At 44.0% G+C, this 21,651-nt stretch overlaps 1 protein-coding gene across 4 annotated transcripts in view; it reads right to left on the minus strand.

Moving 5' to 3' along the window:
- Positions 1 to 5,600: 5,600 nt before the first annotated feature.
- The window catches only part of LOC149870943 (uncharacterized), a 52,018-nt gene continuing 35,967 nt past the window's right edge, over positions 5,601 to 21,651 (minus strand). For 2 of the 4 annotated variants that reach the window (XR_016440149.1, XM_090031882.1), the window contains one exon: positions 5,601 to 7,284. Coding sequence is in view for 2 of the 4 variants with exons in the window: in XM_090031882.1 (XP_089888008.1) it covers positions 7,225 to 7,284 (60 nt within the window). In the remaining 2 variants the exon portion in view is untranslated. Of the gene's footprint in view, positions 7,285 to 12,784; positions 13,566 to 21,651 lie in introns of those variants that run through there. The other 2 variants (XR_016440150.1, XM_090031885.1) reach the window with 1 other exon arrangement.

Below are 21,651 nucleotides of genomic sequence, written 5' to 3' on the forward strand. Positions count from 1 at the left end.
AAAGTGGCATATTTATGTGTGGTGCTGCCTGTATGAAGCTTTTTCTTTCCTTTCTTAATCTTTCATGTATGTATAAATGTGTAGGCAATGCTGTTTGTATGACTAGTTCAACCAATGAGGTATGTATTTTAACACTAGTATTGACTCTCAAATACCAATTTAATTTTTGCCCATTTATTGATTATTAGTGACAACTGCTGTGACTGAAAGGAATCTCTGTGTTTTAGGCACTAGCCCTAAGCCCAGGTATGGGCAATTATTTTGGGCAGAGGGCCACTTACTGAGTTTCAGCAAGCCATCAAGGGCTGCATGACAGGCACCCCAGGGCAGATTAATATTAATTTTCTAAATTTTTTAGGGGTCCTGTGGCCCAGATAGAATGGCCTGGCAGGCCGCATCCAGCCCCAGGCCACATTTTGCCCACCCCTGCCTTAGCCTCTGATGTATACTGGCTTCAACATGTAATGAATAGGTCAGACAGTACTTTGAAGTAAAAGAGTATTTGTGAGTGCATTCAGGTATTAAGATGGTTGGGTGGAAGAGCTATAAATGAGATTAATCTGGATGTTGAAGCTGCCTTTAAATTATTATTTCTTCCTATTTTATTTTTTAATTATTGCCTTGAAGGGACGTGCACATACATAATCCCAAATCTAATTAATGAAGGATTGTTTTCTTATGTGTGTGCTTACTCTACTCTCAAGCATTTGTCTACATACTAAAAGTACCACAAGCTATTTGGCACAGTTGACAGCATCTGTCCAGGAGAAGCTCAGGACTGGAACATGTCAAATCCCACCAACTGGAGTTGAAGTACATGGCTCCAAAAATGAGCACCAAAGTCTCACTGAGCATTACATTCACCCATAAAAAATCAGGGAAAAAATACAGTAAGGTGAAACCAGAATTGGAGAAACTTACAGTAACAGTAAGCATGCTAAAGGCAAATAGTAGAAACAAGTCTAAAAATGCCTAGAATCTTGTGAAATTCTCCTTCTACTTGTCTACAGCTATAAGGTGAAAACACTGTAGGGACAAACCCCATGTACTACTTTAATCTCTTATTAGAAGGCAAAGCAACACCTTTCTCATGACTTAATGAAAGAACAAAAGAACAGGATATGATATGGAGAATCTAAGTATATAATGATACAACACACACAATTTGAGTGACAGAATGAAGCAACAGAATTGGAAGTGAAACCATAGAAGAACAGAGGCTAACTCAGAACTGCAAGTTAATGAGTCAGTGTAGAGATAAAAATGTATACTTAACAGTGCCATGAGCAATGTCATCGTAGAAGGTGATAATAGAGGACATGGTAGAGAACATTCAAAATAAACCAACAAATAATCATGGAAAGGAAAACAAGTGAAAGAAAAATATTCCAAGAGTGACAGATTTTGAAACAAGTAAACATCTGACTATGGCTATTACAAAAATTAGGCATGATTCTGATGTTGTGACTGAATATTGGCACGTATGTAAATCTTTTATCAGCATCATTTGCATCTTGTAATCTGGGCAGGCAATGCTGGGGTAGCATGGGTGCAAGTCGGATACAGTAAATGTATAAGTGACTGAGAAGGCCAACGTGCCACAAGCAGCTGCTTCCACAATTCTCACATATCCATGTTCCCTGTAAACTATACTGCTCCTGCTGCTGCTATTCCTTTCCCCTTTTGTGTTTTTCTAGTTCATTGGTATGTCATTGCTTTTCAAGAAGCATCACACCTGCCCTTATATTGGTGTACCATTGGTGTCTATCAGCATTCAAAGATTCCCAGTGGTCAACTGGTATGTTGCTTTGCACCAGGTGCCACTTAAGAACATCCTTAAACACATCCTAGGGCAGCCGAGCTTCCATTTGCAAGCTGTAGCTCAGCATATAGCAGCTGCTCAGGCTTCTGCATATCATCCATCTGTACTACACATCCAGCCCAATGCAGCTGAGCCTGTAGAATTAATGCTTCAGTGCTCATGCACTCAGCACACAGAAAACCCTCAGCATTCATCACTATCATACCAAGTAACAAGAACATAGACAGGAATCTTTGGTATAGCATCCCTAGTTGCTAGAAATGCCTTCTGTGTTGCATTCAAGGCTCACATCCATTCAGCACAGCAATCAGTACAATTTCCTTAGAGATGTTCAGTTTAGCAGGGATATCAATCCCTTTCTTAATCCATACTTACTTGGTAAGCTTGCCAAAAGGCACACTAGCCTTCCTGATAAGAGAGGTCACCTCCTTGTCCATAAAGGCATGGTTGAACAAGACCCTGCAGTGAAAGGTGGATGTGTTAATTATGATTAGTACATTTCCATCTGTGGTTGTGGAAGGCTTAACATAGCTTTCTCCAAAAGCCAGCTAACACATGACCTCAACTTTCTTCAAGCTTATGGTTATGGACTCAGAGGCAGAGACATCAACAGTTTAAGTTCTGGCAAATCTAGGAAAAGTGCAAGAAATAGAACCAAGATCTTCACTTAACCCCTATTAACATCCTCAACATTTTTTATATGGTCAGTTGATCCAGACTATGGTGCATCACGTTTAAGCTAAGTATTCTAAGAAATTCCTAATGGTACTTAAACAGCTCTGGATGCATGCATGACTATGGCCTATCCAAATATTTCTGTCATCAGTAAGAATGAAGCAGGCATGTTTACCTGGAGCAATCTTCCCTCGCATTTGTTCTATGTGGCTGTATGGGTCAGGGTGACCACTGACGTTCAGTAAGTGCTGGTACATGTTTCTGGACCGCTGGCATGTTATCCATCTCTCCTGGTTGCAAGTAGAGTCTAAGGTCACCAAGCCAGTCATCCAGGAACTCTTGCATGTTAATAGTTGTGTTGTGATGGCACATTCCAAGAACTTCATGAATACAGTGTACAGCTAAACCCTTCCTTATGCCTCTGGCCTTGGACAGGTATGCAGAATTGATTGGAATGTGCATGGAGTTTTCTTGGTTCTCCCTTTTACACCCCTGCACAGAAACTGGATACAGTCCCCTTCCAGGCCATTTCAGGATATGGGCACATAACACAGAAGAAGTGAAGATAGAGTGTGACCTTGCAGTGGGTAATTTACCCTACAATAACTGTCTATGTGTATGCTCTTACCCTAAATTAGATGTGTGGCAGCTTTATCCCTTAATGGAAGCATTTACCACAGGGTAGGAATATGCACACAGACAGTCATCATTGAGTAAGTTCACACCCTAGCTTGCCACCTGATCTCTGCATGCCTTGCAGCAGCTGCCTGGCAGCCAGGACAGCTTTCTCTGCCCTTTGGAAATCAGGACTAGCCCCCATACCTTCTGCCAGTCTGGGGCTGGCACACAGGGGAGCTCCCCCTACTAGCTTTTGGCAGGCAGAGCAGGGCAGTAGCAGCCCTAGGCTGAATTGCTCCCATCAGGAGCAAACTTGTTCCTGATGGGTGCATGTTCGGCTGCATGTAGGGGCATAGTTTTTAATGTGCCTGAATTTTGTGTGCAGAAAATTCAGACATGTTAATTGCACATGTAAATGTGCCCACTGAGTGCGGACATTGGCACTAGGATTCCTCAAACCTGAAAGGCAATTCCCTATCTCATGGAGCTAGTAAAAGATTCAGCAAATGTTGCTTAAGCCTGCAACTCCAAAATTATGGAGCAGATCTTTAAGACCGGCTGCCACTCTAGCCTTAGCTATTGTAGTGGCTTAAAGCCACAAACCTACCCTCAAGAATAATAACTTTTCTCTCAAGGGTCAAATCCTGAAATGCTCAGTCCTTAATTAGGTATTGATTTCAGTGAGAGAGTGTCTTAAATAAGGATTACAGACTTTCTGAAATGATTTAAAAATATGATCCAAATGAATAATAAAATCTTCTAGGAAATGTACATTTAAAAAGAAACTTTTTTGTTTTATTTTGTTCAACCAGTATCAACCATTATGGCAAGCAGATGAATGTGAAGAGAGAAAGAAATGACACTCTCAAAAAGTAAGCATTCTAACACATGACCTAAGTTAACCCTGTTGTACTGCTAAAACAGCAGCAGACATAGCAGCAGCTGTGGTCACCAGGAATTGTGAATGAAAGGTGTTCAATCTGCTTATTACCCAGAATGCTTTGCTATTCTTTTCCACATAAGTAATGTTGTCCAAGATACAGGAACAGACAGAAATCTGGATGTTGTGGTCTTGGGTTTTTTGTGGGGGATTGTTTTTTGTTTTTTTGCAAGTAAGGAGTTTCATATAATCTGAATTAAACCAAATGAATGATTATTTAATTTGGTTGCTGTAAGAGCCAGAAAGAAATCTAAATGAAATCTCCTCCTAATTTAAAGGCAATATGCATGAAACATATCCTGGCGCATATGATTTATTCACGTCATCAATGCCAACCTAAAGCTCAGTGGTAACAAAACAGCCTATAACTGGTGTCAGAAAGAGAGAAAATTATTCAAAACAATACCCAAGGAACAAACATTCAAAAATTCAATTAATTGCCAAAAAACCCAACAGTCTCAAAATATGAAAAACATGTCCTGTGATATATTATTTAAATAATCAGAGTACATATGAAAAGAAGGAATGAAATAGAATGGGCACATTTTAAGTGACCTCCCAGACTAGGCCCAGGAACTTTGTAATGGGAAAAAGAATGGAACAACCTGATCTCTGAATGTGTGGCTATAAAATACTCAAATATTTACAAAGCAAGCAATGAAACCTAAAGATTACCAGGAGACTTTTAATAAGCATAATTGTTCTGTTAACCGACGCCTCTTAATTTAGTGAGGCTTTTTTGTTTTTGTTTTAAAAAAAAATCATTGATGATAGTTTATGCACTTGAGGTCTTGATTCTCATTTATACTCAGGCCATTCTCCATGGCTGTGGCAATGCAAAAAATCTTTAAGATGGCCATAAGTTACATTTACATCTATTTTTATGATCCTTCACCCTGTCGGGGTAATGTAGGCAAGCCTTAACATAACTGAGAACCAGGCTTCTAAATAAGAATACACCTTCTCAGCAAGTGACGTGGATTTTGGTTTACTCTTTCAAGCTTCTCTGAAGAGATTCCTCTACTTGTTAGAAACCCTAATGACTTTTGGGGACTCTTCAAATGCAGAGTTCTTCCATAATGAACAGCTTGCAAATCGCATGCTAATATTTCAAAGCTAGATCTAAATTTTAAAATACCAACCTCAAGCATGTCATAAAACTTGCCTTTCAATCAAATTTTAATCAAGTTGCTTTTTCAAATGTTTTTCAGCTTGTCATGTTTTAGATTAGAATCCCATGGTCTACCATATTTTTCTCCCTCTCTTTCTCCCCTCAAAGTTTTCAGTGTTCTCTGCTTACTCAAAGTCATTCAATACTACAACAGACACAGATCTTTTCTAGACTGAATTGTTTAAAAAAAAAAAAATAAAAAAAAAGTTACCCACTGGTTCATATAGCCCATTGAGATTAGAATCAAATGCATAATACAGCAACAGCACAACTGAAAAGCATTCAGACAGTACATTTTATATAAAAATTGCATTTATTGGTACAGTGCACATCCACACTATAAATAACCTCATTCTCTGGGTATGTTCATTGTCTTACTTTAGTGCTTGCATTAATGGACTGTGTAAATAAATTTAAGCAGGAAATGAAATAAAAGAAAGACATTAGCTTTATTTAAAATCTGTTAAATGTTGAAAAAAGTAAGTATTTGCAATCAGCTTTCATAATATCTTTCACCCAGTCTCATTATTCTAGAATTTCTAATACACTTAGCACTAGTCTTGAGTTGCTTTAATAGACACAGCTTTCTGCCTAAGAAGGAAATTTCTCTCTCCCTTCACAACTGTCCTAAGAGTAATCACTTCTTGCTGGCTGTCGTCTTCTAGGCGAATGTTGTCATCCCCTCTGTAGTTCAGTTAGGCTAAAAAAATCTACCCTGCACAGAGGGCTGGGCTCTGCAGAAGGCCAGATACCAAATAACTCCCATGCATGTCCTGCTTAGAATAAAGCTTTAAAAGAATTTGGGTGGTGCATCAGCCTCATACTGACCTGCTGCACAGCACTAAATTTCAACCTTACTGTGGAATATCAGCAGAAACATTTTGTATTGAGCAATAGACCTAACAAGATGAGCTCAGCTTGATTGTAGGGTGGAGGGGTGAGGAAGAGTTCTAAGGTTTACACCCCTCGGCTGAGAACCATGTGCCTCAAAATGCCCCCAAGTTTCACCCTGTGCTGTATAAGCTGCAGTATCCTTGATCAGAACTGCCAAGGCAGGTTGTAAGGAGAAAAGAAATCACTGAGGTACCTCAGTCCCAAAGACCTGAAGATTAGGACCAGCACATGGACCTAAAGAAAGGAGCCAGGGATGGATCCAGCAGAAATGTGGTGGTGTTGCCTCACACGTCTTCAGTTGTGCAGCACGTGCAGAGTGAGCTCTCTCAGCCCCCCAGCATCAGACTCCAGCAGAAGCTGCACTGGCATGTGATATGAGCTCTGAGATCACCAGCTGACTAATATGGGCTCTGGCTTCAGCCTCTGTTTTCACCCCTTTTCCCTACTGCTAAATTCAGTTGCGGGGTGAGGCAACAGGAAGGGAGGCCGAATGGCAGCAATATTCACTTTCTTGGCTCCGGAGCAGTGCGAAAGCAGGAGCTCTGGCCAGAGCTTACACGAGCCAGCTGGTGAGCTCAGATCTCAACATATGCAGAGGTTGGTAAGAACTGCACTGACATGCATGCCAGTGAGCTCAGAAGAGTTGCCTGACATTCAGAATCGAAGCGAAGGGGTGTCATGGCTGCACCCTGCCTTACCACTATCCTGGATCCTGCTATGAAGTAAGTCACTGTAAAAGACACAGCATAAGGATTATCTGGGTTTTAGGGCTGGGTTTGGTCACCATACTCAGTAGCTTGTTTAAAACATTTGTACGCCATTTTCTTTTGGGTCCTATTAAAACGTATTATGTTAGTTTGGCTTGGCAGCGATGAAAGCATGGAAGGTATTGGTCAGGTTTGCATCACAAAGGTAAGGGCACAGGCTACTGTCTAGCTGAAGATGAGAAATGAAATCTGATGTTGTTATAAATTCATTTTGCTGGACACTTAAATAATGGATGAACTGGTATCTACCAGTTCATCAATGTACTTTTGCTTTTTGTATGAACATTGTCTCCGTCTTGTCCAGTTCTTGCCAACCTTAGCTTAGCTTGAACTGTTTTTAAACTTTATTCCAGTTTTCTTTAGGCAGTGGATCACCTGAAAGATGACATTTGTCATGCTGGAAGGAAAGGAAATATACAATTGGGTGTTATCAACATCATATAAATAAATTGCAAAGCATTTAAAAACCATTAAGAACAGTTATAGAATTACATGAATGCACATAACCACACATGACAATATTCACATGAGCAAGGTAAACAGGATCTAGTCCTAGAAGAGGGAGAATGGAATTCGTTAGTGTATAAGTGTAGTGAACAGAGAAGAGATTTGAAAAGAGAGAAAAGTTAGTGATACACAAAACATACAAGAGAAATTGTATTGCAGATAGCAGGACCTATTTAAAAAAAAAAGAGTTCTTGCATCTGTATCAGTGGCGACAAAGCAGCGAGTATAAGATGAGCAGAAAAGAACCTAATAGCTTTTTAAAAATTAATATCCTTTTAATTTGTAACATTGTTCCTAGATTCAGCTGATTTCTGTGATGCCAGAAGCATATGAGTAATAAAAGCTAAAACCATGTCTTTACAGAACTGTTACAAAAGATTTTGTTAAAACAAAACAAAATCCATTAGCACAGGGGTGTCCAAGATATGGCCCAGGGGACAGATCCGGCCCAGAGAGCCCTATGATTTGTCCCATGGGTCTAGGACTGACCCCCGCCCTCACCACGTGGCATACGCTGGCCTTGGTCCTATGTACTGCATGACGAGCTAGTCTAGCATACAGTGTATGCAGTACATGTGGCTAGACCTAGTACCATTGCACAGCATGCAGCACAAAGGACCAAAATAGGGAGCTTATTGCATGTAGCACCAATGCTGGACCTGCACACCAGAGCCCACACTCAGGGCCAGTTCAGCATGGGTGTCGCATGTACCCTATGTCAGCCCTGTGAGCCACATTCAGCATGGGCCCTAGACTAGGGTCAGAGCATGCTGCAAACAGTGTACAGCACTGGACTGGCCATGCACTCTGCACGTGGCACAGGAGGCTGATGCAGGTCCTGTACTGCATATGGTGCCCTGCTGGACCTGCCCTGTGCACTGACTCTGGGCTAGTCCAGATTGGGCCCATAGACCAGCCCCACGCACTAGAGCCAGTGCACTGGGCTGGTTCAGCATAGGCACCTCATGCAGTGTGTACCTGGTGCCAACTTTGTGCAAGCCCTTTACCAGTGCTGGTATACACTGCATGCGGTGTGCAGATCTGCTCCAGACTGAGCACTGCATGAGGTGCCTATGCCAGACTGATCCTATGCACTGGTTCCAGTGTGTGAAGCCAGGGTCCAGACTGGCCCTGGAGCCAGATGAGTTTGTCACCTATTAGTGGTAGCTCAGAGGTGACAAACTCATCTGGCTCCAGGGCCAGTCTGGATATAATATGCAAAATTGCATTAACAGGTCAATAGAAACAAATTTTCTTCACGGTAAGGGTGACCAAAATTTGGAACGGGCTTCCAAGGGAGGTGGGCTTAAGAGAAGGCTGGGGTCATCTGACCACAGCACTCTTTCCTGCCTAGGCAGGGGGTTTGACACAATGATCTGTTGAGGTCCCTTCTGACCCTAGCTTCTGTGAATCTATAAATCCATTTATATATACACAAAATGGATTTGTTTCTTATCAACCTGTTGATACAATATTGCATATTTAATAACAATAACAAGAAATCATTTACATTCTTATGAAGCTGTATTGGCATACTTTCATTAAATGTGAAAACAAATTTGCAAAATTGCTTTTGACAAAAAAATTCTGATTTTTGTGAATTATTTAAGACGTTTTCAGTTTTATCCAAGCCTTGAAAGAAGGAATAAATGAATAATGAGGCAGGAAAGATGGCAAAAGATAAAAACCAGGAACCACTGATGTAACCTACAAAAAGTCCAGAATTTGTTTGTTGACTTGTACTTATACACAGTGATTATTTACTAGCGTAGGCTCCTTTTACAAATCTAAGGGCAGATGTGCTGATTTCAATGGATTTAATGGTTCATTTACACCAACTACGGATATGCATCAGAGAATTTCAGTGTCTCAGAATCCGTACTCTTATCGAGAAGCCAGAGTGACTGACTCAACACTCATTTCTACTTCACCTCTGTTGAATGAGAGTTTCTCCACAATCTTTCTGCTGACCCCTCTGCCACAGATAACATCATCATGCTGCTATTGTTTGATTTTTCCCATACAGTTGCCCTATAGCTGCTATGGAAGGTAAAATGTCAGAATTAAACACACAATCAGCTACTCATTGGAATATCCATAGGTTCAGCTGGAGAATATTCAGTGCAAAATGATTAATCCTATCCTGATCTTTGCCCCCCTCAGTACTTCTGGGGGCCAAATACTACAGAGCTCTGGCACAGGAGTTTCTATCAGGTGCTGAATATGGAAGTGAGCAAAGCTGGAAATCCTCCTTCCACTGAACCTTGCTAGTTTTTACTCCTCTCCAATCTCTGCAGCACATGATAAAATACTGCCCAACAGTCCACATCATTTAGTCTCCCAGGGGTAATGTAGAATTGTCCCCTGTAGTACTACATGTTTGCTATTTCTCTGAATCTCTGGTTTGTAGCAGCTTGCTAGGACAAAAGCACTTTGGTGGTCAATAAACACGTATGGAGCCAAACCTCAATATTTATTTTTAATCATCGTCTTAATTTGGCTATAAATTGCAGCAGCAAGAAATTGAGAGAAATGGAGAGGGCCACATCAACACATTTTCCAAAGACTATTTCCCAGAATTGTTCCATTTCAGATCATTCCCCCAAACATAGGCTCACAATATCCAGAAACACTTTCCAATGTGTTCTTGAGCCCCTACTCCTAAACTGCATTATCCCAAAGGTGTCCAATTAGTGTCTAGTTGTCTCACTATTAGACTGTATGTTGCATTATTTACAATTCTGACTGGTACATGGTCTTTAAAGTATTTACCTGGATACATGCCTAAGTAAAATCTGACTATGTAGCTCACAAGCAGAGAGGTGTGAGGTTTAATCAATCTATTTTAAATTTGAATTTTTATTCAATAAAATTATAGTTCTAAATGTACAGAACTCCACAACAGGAACACACAGCAACCAGCTTCCATCTACAGAGAGACATACTAGGCAAGTTAGCAATTTCTGGAGTGATATTGTTGATGGCTTGGCAATAGTCTTAAGATTGGTAGGGAGGAATAGCAGGGATGTGAGACAAAGATAATAGGACAGTAAGGTAAACATTAGAATGGTAATGAGGAAGAAGGAGCTAATGACACACTGGGGACACACAACAGCATGTTACTCTGAAGCCTTGAGGATTCATATTCTGTTGTAAGTCACTGGATTGGAAATGAAGATAAAGTGCATCAGTGGAAATTGTGGGCACCTAAATTAGAACCATGCATTTGATTGTGTGCATGACTGTAGTAGATGACTATATATTTTTACTATATGTAACAGGAGCAACTCCCTAGGGGTCACCATGCTCTCCCCTAGTGCCCCTTACTGTGTGTCCAGTCAGTCTACGATGCACCTTCAATCTCGCCCACCACATCTTTGATGTTAATTATGTAATTAGGGAGGCTGCCTCTTCAGTTCTCCTGGACATGGTTATCTTCCTGTACATTAGCCTGGGCACCCCAGCCTTATGGGCTATGCATGGCTCCACCTACCCCTGTGCCACACCCCAAGCCTCGCAGATGTACCAGACGTTGTTCGGTCAGTCTCATCCTCTCCGCCCTCTCTGGCACTTGGGCTCTCTGTGGCCCTCGTCTCGCAACCGCACCCTCTGGTGCTCATCAACCGCTGCCCCCTGTGCCTCGGGGCTTCTCACCACCCCCCTTTTCTCTGGGGCACTTGTCATGCTGCCCCCTGCTCTAGGGTTACTGCAGCCTTGGAGCTCAGGTGGCTGTAGCCTTGCCTGGCCCCAACTCTCCTCCTTGGGGTCTCGACCCCCTGCTGGGCTCAGGCGGCCTCAGCCTTACCTGGCCTCTGATTCTCTGCTCCCCTTTGCCTCAGGGCTGGGGTCAGTGCACCCTCAGATGCTGCACCCTCTCTGGTGCCAGGGTCCCCATGCTACTATGGAGCCCCTATGAGGCCTCCTTCCAACCCCTAATAGCCTTACCCAGTCCTCCAGTGTAAACCACAAACACAAAGCATAAGCCCCTGGGCTATAACATAAATTCTAGCTGCCTAGCTGTAACATCCTTCGAGCCACCCAACAGGTACTCAGTCTCTTCTCCAGTATCAGCCTGCTCATGCAGTCCAGCTTCTCCTCTTTACTCTCATAGGCAGAGTAGGCACCAGGCCCTGCCCCTTCTGGTCAGCTGACCAGGCAGGTGTAAGTCCTTACCCTCATTAACAGGTTGGCCTGGTAACCTGTACCTGGGTCCTTACCTCTGCTCTCAAAGTAGCAGGCACCTTGGTGCCCTGCTACACTATGCATGGCTCCTAACTGAGGCTGAAAAGGAGGCAGAGTTAACAGGGAAAATTAATTACTACGGGATTTACCAAATTTGCCTCTGAACATTGTAAATCCTAAATCCAGGAGAAGAAAAAAGTATGGTTCTTTATTACTTGGATTTTTTTTCCCCAATAATTTCCAAGACATGCTCTCCAGCCTTTTTTTTCCTATTTCACACTCCTCCAAGTAGATGTTTACTGTCAGCCAAGCCTTTCTCTACTTATCCTTCCCTTTCCAGGCACAGTTTTCTGAAGGCAGAGCTTTCCTTGTTTGTCTGACAAAAGGCTTTGGGCCTGATTTTCTCCACTCATCAGTCGTGCAATCTTATTTCATTTTCTTGGCTGGATGACTTACATAAATAATCAATAACAACACACATTTATGGTTCCAAATTAGAAAGCAGTAGTTGGAGGTTGAAGTCAGGAAAGTCTGAAATGGAGATGAGGGAGAAATGTTTAGCAGTGAGGGTAATGAACAATTTGAACTGCTTGCCATGGAGTATGCCACATAACTTGGAGCTTTTAAATCAATACTAGATGTCTACTTCCACCACAAACAATTCACACATAAGACTAGCTGATCCTAAAGCACGGGTGCTCAACTTCCAGCCCATAGGCCAAATGTGGCCCATGGAGCTATCTCATCTGGCCCAAAGAACTCTCCACAGGTCCAGAAATTTGACCGCAGGGGAGCAGTGGCCATTAATACAACCACCATCTCCCCTGTCAAATTCCTAGACCCTAAGCCCTGCACTCCCTTTCTCTGCAGGGCTAGGCCATACCTCTTCCTCCCACTTCTGGATTGAGGCTAGGTCACCCCCATTACCTCCCTGCAGGGCTGGATTGGGGACTGACCAACCCCCCTTTTTTGCCTTTCCCCTTCCCTGCCCCCAGGCTGGGTTGGAGCTGGGTCATGCGCACTTCCCTCCCTTCCCCCACAGGGCTAGGTCAAGCTCCTTTCCTCTGCAGGGCTATGCTGAGGTGGATCTGTTCCCCACCCTCTTCTGCCCAGCCAGATTGTGCCCGCAGCACACACCTCAAGTGCCAGTTCAGGACCATCAGCTGGATCCAGCCTACGAAGGGACCAGCCCACAAAAAAAAAAAAGATTGAGCACTATTGCCCTAAAGTACCCTTCTAGCCTTAAAAGATATAACATCACTTTAGGCACATAAATTTAAGTGTAAAGCTGATAACGGGGAAAATTGCACGCACACTGGTTAGCTACACAATTCAGAGTTCACATTAGCTGAGTATTCAAGCACAGAAATTTCAAATTCCCTTTTGTGAGCATTCTTTCTAATAAGTGGTATAAGAACTAGAATATTTGCAAATAGAAACACAAAGGAGATGCAAACATAGCCAAAGCAAATTCACGTACAATGTGAACAAATATTTGCAGATTCTTATTTATTTATTGTGCATTCATCATTAGGCCGGTTTAACCTGGAAGTTAACTGCTGAACAGTTGTAGCCTAATGGAAAAAGAGTCTTTTTCTGGGGAAAACAACTTAACCTTTTTCAGTTGAACTACATGTAGGTGCGAAACACTGAAGTCTGGAGTTTTTCTGAGGCAGCTGTTTCTCTTCATGACTTTGTCTGGATGACTCACAGTGAACCTTGGTGTAATTCAAACAATTTAACAAGAGCTAAAAAGGAGGGAAAATCCTTGCAAGATTTGTTCTGCAGTGTAGCTTCTCCCAGGAATACAAGCCGCACCAAGATGGGCAGGGAGCCATGGCCCAGTCCTTTGTAGGATCTTCTGAGACAGTTCATGTAAAACATTTAGTTTGTGCTGGTGTTTCTCACAAAATATTGAGAAAATGTGTTGGCTTCTCAGTCCTGTCAGTCACATTTTGGATAATTCAATGTCTATTCTTTGCTGCCTCCCTAAAAAAAACAAAACAAAAACCCAACAACAACAACAACATCTTTCAAGCATTTGATGCCAGCAGCAAACTTGTCAATATCCCCATGGACTAAGTGTGTCCTTTTCCTAGTTCCGTATTCAGGAAGGCTCAGGGCAGAAGTTACATAAACTGGTCTAAATGATTAGAAACTGGTGTAAACCTGTAACAGAACAGAAGCTCAGTGCACATAAACCACTTTCAAAATATCTGATGCTGGTTTAAGATAAACCTGGCTGAATTTAGTATCAGACATAATTGATTTAGGTCAAACTGGTTTATAGATTTCATAGACATCAGGGCTGGAAGGAACCTCGGAAGATCATCAAGTCCAGCCCCCCACCCGAAGGGCAGGAAGTCAGCTGGGGTCATAGGTTCCCAGCAAGATAAGCCTCCAATTTCCTCTTGAAGGTGTTCAGTGTAGGTGCTTGAACCACCTCCGATGGCAGGCTGTTCCAGACCTTGGGGGCTTGTACAGTAAAGAAATTCTTCCTTATGTCCAGCCTGAAACGGTTTTGCAGTAGTTTATGATTGTTTGACCTTGTCATCCCTTGGGGCGCTCTGGTGAACAAACGTTCCCCCAGATCCTGGTGGTCACCCCGATAAACTTATAGGTGGCCATCAGATCACCCCTGAGCCTGTGCTTTTCCAAGCTAAAGAGCCCCATGGCTCTCAGCCTGTCATTGTAAGGTTTGTTTTCCTGAACTCTGATCATGCTCGTGGTTCTTCTTTGGACTCTCTCAAGCTTCTCCACATCCTTTTTGAATTGTGGAGCCCAAAACTGGATGCAGTACTCCAGCTGTGGCCTTGCCAAGGCTGAGTGCAAGGGGAGAATGACGTCCTCGGATTTGCTTGAGAAATACCTATGGATGCAAGCCAGCATTTTGGTCGCTTTACTGGCCGCAGCATTTCATTGCAGGCTCATGTTCATCTTGTGGTCAATGATGACCCCCTCTTTCTTCCGTAGCGCTAGCCAGCGTAGTACTGCTGAGCCTATAAGGATGCTGCAGGATTTTCTTCCCAAGGTGGAGAACCTTGCATTTTTCGGTGTTAAACACCATCAAGTTCTCATCCACCCATTTGCTGAACCTGTCCAGGTCAACCTGGATCACCTGCCTTTCATCTGGCGTGGATGCTTTTTCCCAAAGTTTTGGCGTCATCGGCGAACTTGGCCAGTCCGCTCCTGACTCCAATGTCCACATCATTAATGAAGATGTTGAACAATATAGGTCCAAGGACAGAGCCTTGGGGGACCCCACTAGTAACAGGACACCATAATGAGTGACTTCCATCAGTTACAACCCTCTGGGTCTGACCACGGAGCCAATTTCCCAGCCAGTGGATCATGGTGGACCCAAGGCCACAATTGGCCAGTTTTGCCAAGAAGTGATCATGGGATACCAGATTGAACGCTTTTTTGAAGTCAAGATATATGACATCAATCTCTTCTCCCTTGTCCAGGTGATAGGTCACCTAGTCATAGAAGGAAATGAGATTGGTCAAGCAAGACCTACCCGCAACAAATCCATGCTGGCTGTCCCTTAGGATGTTGGTGTTGGCCAGTCCATTAAGGATGGCCTCTTTAATAAACTTTTCTAAGATCTTCCCCAGGATAGAAGTCAGACTAATGGGCCTGTAGTTAGCTGGATCCACTCTCCTCCCTTTCTTGAAGATTGGCACCACATTGGCCTTCTTCCAGTCTTCGGGCACTACACCAGAGCACCAGGAGTTTTTAAAGATCTGTGCCAGGGGCTGGGCTATGACGCTCGCCAGCTCCTTGAGTACCCTGGGATGTAGATTGTCAGGGCTGGCTGACTTGAAGGTATCCAGCTTCTCAAGATGTTCCTTCACAAGGTCAGCATTTATGGAGGGCAGGGGATCTCCCTCACCCAGACCTCCCTGTCCCATAGCAGGCATGGGCGTCCCATGGGACTAATGAAAGACTGACGCAAAGTACCCATTTAATAGGTTGGCTTTCTCCTGGGCGTCAGTTGTCAGTTGCCCCGTCTGGTTCAGCAGGGGTCCAATGTTGCCCTTGCTTTTCCTCTGGCTCCCCACATATCTGAAAAAGGACTTTTTATTGTCCTTGATGCTCGAAGCTAGTTGGAGCAGCTTTGGCTTTCCTGGTATGCTCCCTGCAAGACCGGACCAGTGCAGAATAATCCCATCCTCTATCCTTTGTAGGCTTTTCTTTTTAGGCTTAGGAGGTCTGCTAGATCCCTGGAGAGCCAGGGGGGCTGCTGTGCCCTCTTGCTGCCTTTCCTTCGAGATGGAATAGACTTAGCTTGTGCATTGAGGATTGCTCCCTTGAGGAGCAACCACTCTTCTTGAACTCCCCTCTCCCTGGGGTCATGGTCCCTTAGGGCGTGACTGACAAGCCTCCTGAACTTGTCAAAGTAGGCTTTTCTGAAGTCAAGGACTTCTGTGTTGCTGACTGACTTGCCAGCTTTCCAGCAGATGGTGAAGGTGATCAGCTCATGGTTGCTGTCACCCAGCTTCCCCTCGATCACTAGATCACCAATTAGGTCATCCCCTGTAGCCAGTACCAGGTCAAACCAGTACTTTGTCTCTCGTTGGACTATAGACTTCCTGAGTCAGGTAGAGGCCATCCACGCATGAGAGAGAGCTTTGTGACCACTTGGATTTTGCTGAGTGATCCTCCCATGAGATGTCTGGGTAATTGAAGTCACCCATGACAACCATGGTCCTGGAGCATGCAGCCTCAGCCAGCTCCCGAGCGAACTCCTGGTCAAGCTCAAGACTTTGGGTGGGAGGTCTGTAGTAGACTCCTACTGTTGCGTCCCCTGTGCCATGTTCCCCACAATTTTTAACCCAGAGGGTCTCTAGCTGTCCACCCTAGTCGCCAATATCAGCTTGCAGGGACATGTAGCTTTCCTTAACATAGAGAGCTACACCACCGCCCCTTTTTATCTACACAATCCTCCCTTTACAGGGTATAGCCATCTATACCCGTGGTCCAGTCATGCGTGGAGTCCCACCAGGTCTCCATTATCCCAATAACATCATAATTCTTTGCATTGAGCAGGAGGATGAGCTCCTCTTGCTTGTTCCCCAAGCTCCTGGCATTTGTGTACAGGCAGGCAAGTGTCCCCTTGGGGGCTCTTGCCTTGCCCACAGATTGTACCAGGGCTGGGGCAAAGGTAGGCTCCCTTAAGTGCTTTTGCCCGCTGGCTTTGCAAGGGTTGCTCAGCAGGCCAGCAGTGGCGGTAGTCCCCCACAGTGGGCTTAGTTTAAAGCCCAGTGGAGCAGGTCAGCCAGTCTGGCTGAGAAGAGCCTTCTCCCCAGCGGAGAGAGGTGGAGGCCATCTCTTCCCAGCAGCTCACTGCCTCTCTCACCAAAGAGCAGGCTGTGGTCATGGAAGCCAAAGCCTTCCTGATGACACCAGTGCCGCAGTTTATGGAACTTCTGTCCCAGGCCTCTTCCTGGTTCAAGTTAACTCACAGTCCCCCAGCATCCCAGGATGCTTTGCAGCCCTGGGCTGTGCTGTCCTGTCTGCTCCAGGGAGCAGGGTTGGCTCCACTCCTCTCCTTCCTAGCCAGAGCACTGTCACTGCTCTGGCTAGCTGGCTGACAAGGTGGTAGTGGTGAGAAACCCTGCTCCAGACCGCAGCTGGGTCTACCTAGCAGACCACATGCCATTGGAGTGAAGAAACAGGGGTGGCCAAACCCTATGGCCAGGCCTGCAGAATGATGCAGAATGGGAAAACAAGCTTTAAGCCCCTTCCCCCTACCTGGGACCCCAGCCAGGATCTGCCTGGCAGGGGTGTAGCAGGCCCTCCTTCCCCTCCACCTCAGCATGCCAGCCTGAGGCCAGCATCTAGCCATGCTTCCTCTCCCTCCACTCAAGAGGTTAGGTAGGACAAACCTGGCAGGGGCTGCTGTGCCCCTGCCAGGCAGACCCTAGCTGGAGTAGGGAGAGGGGTTTTAAACCCTGCTCCTTCCCCTCTGCCTTAATGTGCTAGCCTGGGCCAGGGCCTGGCCACACACCCTCAGCTCCAGCAGGGTGGAGGGAAGGAGCCTGGAGGGCTTCTCTCCCAGCTTCCCTCCAGCCTTCTGGCCACTGCTGAAGGGAAGGGAAGAGAAGGCTTGCTCTAGCACCCTGCCCCCAGCTTCTAGCCTGAACCACTACAGGCGTATGCCTGCATTTCCAGAATCAAAAGTGAATGTCTATTCGGTTGCTTCTTGCTTCGATCTGCATAGTTTAGACTAACCTGCCAAGATTGAATCAATTCAGCCTTGGGCTTTTTGAATGTCTGAATTTAGCCTAAGTGTAAGGAAGGGAAACTAAACATAAATAAAGAGCTGTCTTTCTGAGAAGGTAGGTGACAAATAAAAATCTTACAGTAAAAAACAAACTTCTCTATCTCCGTGTCTGTGCAACAATAGGACATCTGCTTGTGAAACAAATCCAGGTCATTTCTTATAATCTGTTGCTGCTATGCCTGATTCTTGCCAGTTATGTGTTTGACTGCTGGGTGAATGTAGGCAATTAAGTTACTGAACGTTCCTGCCATAGGGAGCCTGGCCATAAATGCTGGTTAAAACCCACTTTGTCCTCTGCTGTATCAGACAGAGATTGGGCCCACTCAGACTTGGTGAAACACCACTGAAGTCCAGTTGCTTTATATTTGGACTCTTTTAGGCAGTACATTTCAATGGCATTGCACATGCTTACACCAGGGTTTAATAGGTCTTACAAATTAGACTTTTTCAGTTTTGGGCAGGATACAGTCACCATAGTCACTGGGTTTGAGAAATTAAGAAGATGCCACACTTCTATCTGAGCCAGCACTGAAGCAATGTATCATCCTGGTGGTAGAGAAACCACTGAGATTATCTAGCCATACTTTTCAGGAGAGTAGGAGTGTTAAACCAAGTGAATTTGGAAATTACATTTTGCCTAAGTAAAACACCTTATAGTTTCAAGTGAGTAAATCATTCCTCACTTTGCATCACAAATTATTATTCAATGTTTCTGTGACTCTGAATTTAAATCTCTGTCTAATCTCCCTCACACAGGAAGTACAAATGCCAGTATCCCAGCTGTCCCCTACATGTTTTTGGAAGAGTGATCAAAAAGACTATTTCTGCTATTTCTGGCCCATGGCAGGGGAAGCAGAATCTAGATCCTCTTTTGAATCAGTTTGTAACATTTCTTGGGTTCTTGGGGTTCTGCAGGTGAAGGTTCTGTAGGCATGTATAGACGTTAATATAGCACATCCTCTCACACATTATTTACAGTTCTATCCATCTGCCATCCCCTACCCACCTTCATGCACACACAAGAACCTGAACAGTGACTTAATTGGAAGCTGTGCTTCTCAGACTCTCAAACTGCATATTAAGAATGTTAAAATTATCCAATAAGGTTTTTTTTCTGTAACCATGAGGAAATTTCATGGCATAACAATGATTTGCCCTTGTGCAAGTAGAACTTACAGATGAAAAAGGAGCATCACTTCTTTGTCTTTGATTTTTTTTTTTTTTTAATCTTTCCTGTCTGTTATCATCTCCATTTTTCACAGGTTTCTTACACAAGTAGCAAGAGGTTGGCCAATTTGTAGCAGCATAACTCTGTCCAGTGTCCATGCTCTCTGCATTGTGACTGTTGGTTCAGGGCCACAAGTGAATAAGGAGGTGTCATTCTACAGCTGTCTTTTTTTGGCAATCAGGCAATTATGTCCTAAGTGACATGATTAAATTTACTACACAAGCTAACTGAAAAAAAACTTGAACAATTGCAACAGCTTTTGAGAGAAGATTTTCATATTAATGTTTTTCTATGTGCCAGAATACCAAACTTATTGTGGTGGAGCATGTCAATGGCAGTAATCAGTAAGTGTTGACAGCTATTTGTGTTAGGTCCTTTTGAATTTGTAAACAGAACTTGACAAAACTAAAGCAAATGTCAAGAGGTTATTTTACACTCTGTTGCACTACATAATGTGATACGAAGACATTTTCAGAAAGGTTTAATATAGCTGGGGAAAAACACAGTGATTTGTGGGACAAAAAGCCAGATCATACTGGGGAAACAAGAAACAAAAATGACACATTATTAGAATTTCTTCTGGCGCCAGAATGGCAGTACTAGCAGTAGCCTCATTGAAGGTTCCTAGATATATAAAAGGAAATAATTAATAGATAAAGTACAGCCAATGTATGGGCATGTGTATAGCAAAGAAATGGTGCCTGTATCTTTTAATAATTCTATACTTCAGTTTTGTCCTATGGTGGCAAGCATTAGTTCTGAATATAAACTTTTTTACTTTAAGCATAACATATTAATTTCACAAAAACACAGGTTTTTAAAAAGGGTGTGAAAGATTTGGCCTAGCCACAAGCAGGATGTAGTTTGCACAGCACTTGAGCAGCCAGCCACATCCTCCTCCACTGCTGCTTTTTTTAAGTCTGAGGAGGGCCCCCCGGGAATCCACACTTAAGCAACGCTCATGCCTTATTTTGCTGCTGCCAGCCCTCAACCTCCACTTTTGACACCAATAGGAAAAAAATAAAATCAAGAATGGGGTAAATGCCCTACTCTGTGGAATACTGTCTGACAATGGATAAACCTACCTTGTGTAAATAACTTTTTGAATAAGAATATGCAAAGACTGTCCACTCAGCAACCCAATGATGTTTTTTAATTCTCTGATGGCATACTACACAGACTTTTATAGCTTTTCCCAGCCAGATTTCTATTTCTGAATAAGTTTCAAGTCAAAAGGGGAAAATGATTTAACACAATCAAACCATAGTTGTCATTTGATGACTCATTCACTTTCAGTACTGATCAAACCCACCTGAGGCCAACCATCCTCTGGTTGACATGCCAGTTTTTAGGGTGGAGGATATGGCAGTACTCGGCTAAATACGTAAACTAACTTTTCAGACCTGTTTTCCTAATGTCTCCTTTTCTTGCCCCTCTTCATAATAGTGCTCTTTTTTTTTCCTCCCTTTTAACAAGCTTTATGAGCTTGGTTCAGAAACACTAAGCCAGTGGTCTGTGACCTTTTAAGAAAGAGATCGTGTCTGGCATTTAAAAGCAACCCAAGATCTACCATGTGCTACTGCCACCCTCCTCCCCCCCGCACCCAGCAGGTAAGTCTGTGGAGGCAGGGGAGGGGAGCAGATCAAGGCAGAGGGAGAAAAATTATTTGGGGGTGCACCTCCCCAGCAGGTAAGTCCTACCCATCTGGGGCCCCACTCAACTTACCCCTGCTTCTGCCTCTGTGGCACTGTCCCTCACTGAGGGGGCCTCGATATAGCCCCCACCGCTTCCCTCCCCCATGGACTGACCTGCTGGGCTGGGACATGCCCACGCATGCACACAGGCACTTGGACCCCCACCCTAGCCTCGGATTGACTCGGAGAGGCTCCAAGATCTATCGGAGGTTCAAGAGCCACTGGTTGGTGACCACTGCACAAAAAATGCATTCAAACTGCATTGAACACTTGCATTTAGTTATTTACATACTGCCAATATAAATGAACTAAACCCAGGGTACACAACCCTTGCCCCGCAAACAGTTCTGGCCCACAAAGTGAAGCCATCTGGCCCACAGGTCTAAAAATTTGGCAGAGGGGGAGCAATGGCAGCAGTTGTTGTGCCCCTGCTGCCAAATTTCTGAATCCATGGGGAGCCCTGCTGGCAGGATAGCATGCCGAATCAGCATACAGATGTGGTCGTGGGCCCAATCTGTGCACACAGGGCCTGGTTAGAGATGGTGCAGGGCCCATTCCTGCAGTGTGTGGCCAAACATATGCAGTGCAGAGCCCAGATCTGACTGCACAGGGCCCCAGAGAAGCAGTATGGAACTGAGGGATGTGATATGATGTCTCAGTCCAGTGGCACATGTCCCAGGGACGTGGCACAGGGCCCTGATGTAGTGGCATAGTGTTAGGGTAGCTGGTCATATTTTATGCTTTTAAAGTTGCACCTACTTATAGAGTGGTGAATTACAGTATTGTTTAAAGTTTTTCTCTTATATTCAGCCTAAAGTTCTGTATAGCCTCATTGTTATCTGAACTTTTCTTTTTGCTGGTGTT

This window comes from Crocodylus siamensis, chromosome 2 (genome assembly GCF_052110815.1).
Source record: "Crocodylus siamensis isolate JL-2025a chromosome 2, ASM5211081v1, whole genome shotgun sequence".
Taxonomy (NCBI): domain Eukaryota; kingdom Metazoa; phylum Chordata; order Crocodylia; family Crocodylidae; genus Crocodylus; species Crocodylus siamensis.